Source organism: Ursus arctos, unplaced genomic scaffold (genome assembly GCF_023065955.2).
Source record: "Ursus arctos isolate Adak ecotype North America unplaced genomic scaffold, UrsArc2.0 scaffold_31, whole genome shotgun sequence".
In the NCBI taxonomy this organism is placed as follows: Eukaryota; Metazoa; Chordata; class Mammalia; order Carnivora; family Ursidae; genus Ursus; species Ursus arctos.
Genome location: NW_026622997.1, coordinates 28,446,925 through 28,453,543, shown reverse-complemented (window position 1 = coordinate 28,453,543; position 6,619 = coordinate 28,446,925). Strand labels below are relative to the sequence as shown.

The 6,619-nt window shown below is 42.3% G+C and overlaps 1 protein-coding gene across 1 annotated transcript; it reads left to right on the top strand.

The window, feature by feature from the left end:
• The first annotated feature begins 5,625 nt into the window (after positions 1-5,625).
• On the top strand, positions 5,626-6,135 carry LOC113243681 (40S ribosomal protein S15a-like). The gene has a single exon (XM_044378296.3). It carries the CDS (start codon positions 5,626-5,628, stop codon positions 6,016-6,018), a length of 393 nt encoding a protein of 130 aa, XP_044234231.3. The 3' UTR covers positions 6,019-6,135.
• The last annotated feature ends 484 nt before the right edge of the window (positions 6,136-6,619 follow it).

Sequence of the window (6,619 nt, the reverse complement as noted above, 5' to 3'; positions counted from 1 at the left end):
TGACATGATACTATATATAGAAAACCTGAAGGACTCCACCAAAAAAAACGCTAGAACTGATAAATAAACTCAGTAGAACTGATAAATAAATTCATCATACCGAATGGTAGAAAGCTTTCCTCCTAAGATCAGGAACAAGGAGGTCAATTCTCACCACTTTTATTCGTTATAGAACTGGATCAGCCATAAAAAAGAATGAAATCTTGTCTTTTGGGACAACATGGGTGGATGCTAAGTGAAGTCAGTCAGAGAAAGACAAATACCATATGATTTCACTCATATGTGGAATTTAAGAAACAAACAAATGAACAAAGGATACGAGAGAGAGAGAAAGAGAGAAAGAGAAACCAAGACACAGACTCATTTTTTTAAAAAATTTTTTTATTATATTATGTTAGTCACCATACAGTACATCCCCGGTCTCCGATGTAAAGTTCGATGATTCATTAGTTGCGTATAACACCCAGTGCACCATGCAATACGAAGACACAGACTCTTAACTATAGAGAACAAACTGATGGTTTGGGTGGGTGGGGAGGGTGGGTGAAATAGGTGATGGGGATTAAGGAGTGCACTTGTGATGAGCACTGGATGATATATAGAATTGTTGAATTACTATATTATACACCTGAGACTAATAGAACACTGTATTTAATTTGGTATACAGAATTAAAAAAGAAACATAAAAATAAAATAAAAAATTAATAAATCTTGACACATTAAAATTAGAAACTTTTGTCAAAGTACACTCTAAAGAAAGAAAACTCAAAAGCCATAAACTAGATTTATTTGCATCACACGTAATTTACATAGGATTATATCCAGAACATTTAGCAATAATCCAAGAGAAAAATAGTCAAAAGATGTGAATAAGCATTTTACAAAAAAGGAAATATAAATGACCAATAAATATATTAAGAACTATGTATATTCATCACAGTTATCAAAGAATGGTGAATTACAACTGCCTTTGAAATCAGATAAAAACCAAAATACCTAACACTTTCAAGTTTACTCGGCCAGGGACTCAGGGTGCCAAAGTGAAAGAAGTTTACTTTGGCTTTCTGCCAAAGCCAGAAAGAAGGTGCTAGGTCCAAGGGTTGAAAAAAGAGCACAAGAACACTCAGGGCACCAAATTTGAAAGTAAATAGTAAGAAAAATGCTTTGGGGATTGAAATGGAATAACCAATCAATCAATCAATCAAGATTAAATGACCCAGAGGCAGAGACTTTTTGAACTCAGAAATAGGCCTGCTTTACCCATTGGATTTCCAGCACAATTTGCTGGGAACTCTGACCAATGATGAAGGAGACTGTGTCTCTCCTGGAATTGGCATTAGTTAGAATCAAAGACAATTAAATTTAAGGCACAGCTGGGGAGGGGGCGACAGAGGATGAGACTCAAGGGTCCTGAACCAGGGTCTAATAGAACACATTCAAGGATTAAACTGCAGTGCAGTCCAGGCAGATTTTAGATACCAAGGGAAATAGATCTGTGGGGTCATGGTGGTACCCAGCCATAATGAGGTGAATCGGGCCACCCGTTTCAAAGGATCCCTGCAAGATGGTACAGTTGGTTGTGAGAATCCAAACCTGGCCTCTAGGGAAAAGAAACAACATACCACCGGTGAGAATATCCAGGTCTCACACCCGCTGGCCACAGCAGAGCTGGGGTTGGGCTAGAATAAAGGAAATGGGCAAAACAACTGGGCAGAGGCTTAAGGGTCCTTGCTGCAGCCTGGTCAAACATGCTGGAGATTAGGTAAGGATGCTGCAGCCCACTTCTGGTTACTCCTTTCTCAGAATGCACTTGCCTCATTTTATCCACGGAGACTCAAGGAGAGGAATGTGTGCAGATGCAATGTATATTACTATAATTTTACTTCACCTAAGGAAAAAGAGTATGTATTTTTATTATCAGTGTATCTCCTCTCCAAATTCCATCATTCCAACCATAATGGACCCCAGTTGTTCCATTTCAGTCGTCCTACATAAATGGATGTGGGCCAGTTCACGGAAGAGCAGGTTGTAGGAGACTGTAAGTAGAGAAACATTGCTCAAAAGAGCATAATATGTATCATCTAGCATTATGAAGAAATTAAACCTTAGACTGAGCTAGTTAATAAATACTTGTAGCTACAAACGGGCTACAGTATTTGATTCTCAGCTTAACGAACATTCCCTTTCGCCCGGTAGGGTCAGACTGATCTTGATCGTGATTCTCTACCACCCCCTACTGGAAATTCCTTCATTAGAAAAAAGTCTTGTTCCTTATCATTTAAAAAATTCCACAGTAAATACCTGAACTTGTTCTTGTTATAAAATGTTCAGACCCTATAGAGCGGTATAAGGCAGGTATATGGCCTTATAGAATGGTATGAGGCAGGCGTATGGCAGGGAAAATTCTAGGACGTCACCTGAGGATTGTTTTGCCTTTTCTGCTTTTGAGGCATATGAGGCATTTCCCCTTCGTGCCTTGGGGGACCACAGCAGAACAATGATGACCGAAAGATGCAGCTCTTGCATTGAAAATTGACTTTTGAAAACCATGGTAGAGGCAAGATGAAAGAAAGGCCTCGATTAGTAAATGTCTGAGCCAGTGCTTATGCCATAAACCATAGATTTGCAAAGGACCCTAGATGAAGTCAGAGCCAGTCTTCCTGCTTTGGAGCTGATACAGAATCCACGGGCTGAGGGTGCCAGTCTGGGGCCTTGTGCCCTACAGTCCTTTAAAACTGTGTCACAGATGGTCAGTGCTCGCCCATACTCAGATACTTGGCACACACGGGCAGGCCCAGAGGGGTGTATTGTCTCTCTTATTATAAATTTGAACAGAATAAAAATATTCCCCACAGTTTCTAAGCTGTCTTTGCTTACTATTCCATAGACTGGGCTGTCATCTGTGCTGGAGAAGGAAAAATCCTGGCAAGGAAAGGAATAAGGAGTTTTTGAGAGACAGGGTGCTGGATCCCTGGGCACCAAGATCAAGAGTCACCGTTCATTATCTTGAGCGATGGGTAGAGAGAAGTTGACTTGTACTGCTGTGAAGCCAATAAGTCAGCCAGGGGCCTTTTTTTTTTTCTTTTCTATTTTTTTTCCCCCAAGATTTTATTTATTTATTTGAGGGAGCAAGAGTGCGAGAGAGCAAGCATGAGCTGCGGGGGGGGGGGGGGGGAGTAGAGGGAGAGGGAGAAGCAGACTCCCCACTGAGCAGGGAGCCTGATGAGGGACTCGATCCCAGGACCCTGAGATCATGAACTGAGCTGAAGGCAGTTGCTTAACAGACTAAGCCACCTGGGTGCCCCCCTCTTTTTTTGGTGGGCAGAAAAGCAAAGTTAATTGGGCTATAGTACAAAGCTCCCAAGGAAGGAGGGGACCTGAGAGGGTTGCCCTTTGCTTTGGTTTCTACCAGAAGCAGTTCCCTTGACAAGGACAGGAGTGAAAGCAGTTTATTTTGGAGGTGTGGGAAACTTCAGTAACAGATTGAGGGGAAGTCAGGGAAGGGAGAGTAGCCGTTAAAGGGTGAATGACTGGAGCTGAATCCTGTAGGGAACTCTGGGAAATGACGTGGACCGCATGCCTCGGAGTCATCGCAGCTGAGGAACAAGGGAGCGAACTTCCATCAGTCATTGGTTGAAAACTGCTTCCTGTGTACGAACTCCCTGTCCCTTCTAGTTCACTGTGAGTGGGGCAGTGGCCTCCAGAGCTTTGGAGAAAGCCTTTGGGAGAGAGATGGAAATGCTAGGAGTAGGAGCCCAGCCAGCGTGCAGTGCAGGGGTAAGGCCTAAGAAATTCGGGCAGGCATTGGTACAGTCGGGCAACCCCTGTTTTGTTGCTAGTTGGAAAACCTTTGGAGGGTCCTGTGGTCTCTAACATCCATATTCTCTGCCTTCAGGATTGAAGAGTTTCCTACGTTCATTTTTTTCAACTGTGCCTAAGCCTTCAGTACCATCAGATTAAAGTTTTAGTCTTACCCTAGAAATTCCTTCCTTAATAAGGACTAGGCCTAGGGCCAAGTATAAGAGCTAATTTGCTCCGGCCGCCATATCCAAGTACCACAGACTGGGAGGCTTACACACCAGGAGTTTATTTTCTCACAGTTGTGGAGGCTGGAAGTCCGGTATCAAGTGTCAGTGGGGTTGGTCTCTTCTGAAGCGTCTCTCCTTGGCTTGGAGGTGGCCATCTTCTCTCTGTGTCTTCACATGGCCTTCCCTCTGTGTGTGCCTGTGTCCTAATCTCTCCTTGTTATTAAAAGACACCAGTCATATTAGATTACATCCTACCCTCTGGATAGAATCCTGACTCTGCACTAGACATTGTGTGACACCTTCCCCCCATGCCCGGGGCTGGAAGAGGTGATTCATTATTGATGGGGGGTAGAAGCCTACGTGTCCATCAACACTGTGGGGTTTGGGGGCTGGGAAAGGGATGAACATTCAGGTTCCCTACTCACTTTTACTGACATCACCCTGGTGTGTGTGTGTGTGTTATGTTGGAGGGTTGGAAATCTAAGCTTCTCAACTGGCCTTTGCTGGTGGGGGTAGAGTCAGATTTTTTGTGGGGTTTGGCTGGAGTAGAGCAATTATCTAAAAATTTCTGCCTTGCTAGGCTGCCCCCACCTCTTTTTTCCCAGCTGTTCCCTTTGGCTGTTTTTCCTGTGTTTCTGGGTTGCTGGCTTTCTGAGCTCTAAGTCTGAGATACTTAAAGCAAAGGGGAATCTCAGGGACTTCACCATCGTGTGATTCTTTGGGTCCTGCAGTAGCTAGCCAGTCTGCTTTCTCTCCACCTTTTGGAATCTTATACTTGTTTTATAGTAATGTCCATGGTCCTTAGTTGTCCATGGTCCTTAGTTAGCAGGAGGAACAGGAAAAAGTACATCTACACCATCTCTTGGAAGCGGAATTCTTCCCCCATACATTTTGAAGTTGACAAGGAAATTCTCACTGTTGAGTTTAAATATATTTAAGTTTGGGGCGCCTGGGTGGCTCAGTCGGTTAAGCATCTGCCTTCGGCTCAGGTCATGATCCCTGGGGTCCTGCGATCGAGTCCTGCTTTGGGTTCCCTGCTCAGTGGGGAGCCCGCTTCTCCCTCCCTTCTGCCTGCTGCTCCCCCTGCTTGTGCTCTCTCTCTCTCTCAAAAATAAATAAACAAAATCTTAAAAAAAAAAAATACGTGTAAGTTTATGGTCAATATTGGCATTTAAAAAATAAAACTATTACATCATTTAAAAATGTATCCAAGATTTTATACCCGACCTTTGTTTCATAAATATAAACATTCAGATATTTTGCATTGTTTACTTTTCTCCAATTTTAGTCTCAACTTGCCTAAATTTTATCCTAAATTTAAACATGCAAAATATTTTGGTTGGTCACCATATTTTACTTCTCTGCAAAACCAAAATCTATAGGGCTGCGTGGCTGGCTCAGTCAGTAGAACATGTGACTCTTGATCTCTGGTTTGTAATTTTGAGCCCCAGGTTCGGTGTAGAGATTACTTAGAAATAAAATCTTAAAAAAAAAAAAAACCCAACAAACGCTAGCAAAATAAGTTTCTATTGCCATAAAGTTCTAAGAGCTAAAATGTTCCTTTTGTTCTCTTTCTGCCATCTTTCTTGCTGCCATAATGGTGCACGTGAATGTCCTGGCAGATGCTCTCCAGAGCATTAACAATGCTGAAAAAAGAGGCAAATGCCAGGTTTTTATTAGGCTATGTTCCAAAGCCACCGTCCGGTTTCTCACTGTGAGGACGAAGCTCGGTTATGTTGGCGAATTTGAAAGCATTGCTGATCACAGAGCTGGGAACATTGTTGTGGACCTCATGGGCAGGTTAAACATGTGTGGAGTGAGCAGCCCCAGATTTGATGTCCAACTCAAAGATCTACAAAAATGGCAGAATAACCTGCTTGCATCCCTCCAGTTTGGTTTCATTGTCCTGACAATATCAGCTGGCATCATGGACCATGAAGAAGCAAGAAGAAAACACACAGGAGGGGCGCCTGGGTGGCACAGCGGTTAAGCGTCTGCCTTCGGCTCAGGGCGTGATCCCGGCGTTGTGGGATCGAGCCCCACATCAGGCTTCTCCGCTAGGAGCCTGCTTCTTCCTCTCCCACTCCCCTTGCTTGTGTTCCCTCTCTCGCTGGCTGTCTCTATCTCTGTCAGATAAATAAATAAAATCTTTAAAAAAAAAAAAAAAAGAAAACACACAGGAGGGAAAATCCTGAGATTCTTTTTCTAGGGATGTAATACATACGTGCAAATAAAATGCCCCTCAATGGACAAAAAAAAAGTTTCTTTTGTTTGACTTATTGCAATTGGGTATAGTACACAATAGATCAAAAGAGTATAAATTTATTAGACTTTTTATAAGTAATTATCAACCACAAAGAAGTAAAATTATCTTGACAATGAATCTCTTTATGAGATAGATGGGGCTATCCCCAATTAATTTTATGTATCTGTGGATAAATAATACTTATTTCCAGAATGAGACAAAATGTAGCATCAGTTTTATTTTGAATTTTCCTTTTATATATAAGCACTTGGAAACTTTGTGCACATAGATAAGTAGGTGGTAATGGTTGGAATTCTGTTGTAGCAATTTTGCTTAACTGTTTCAT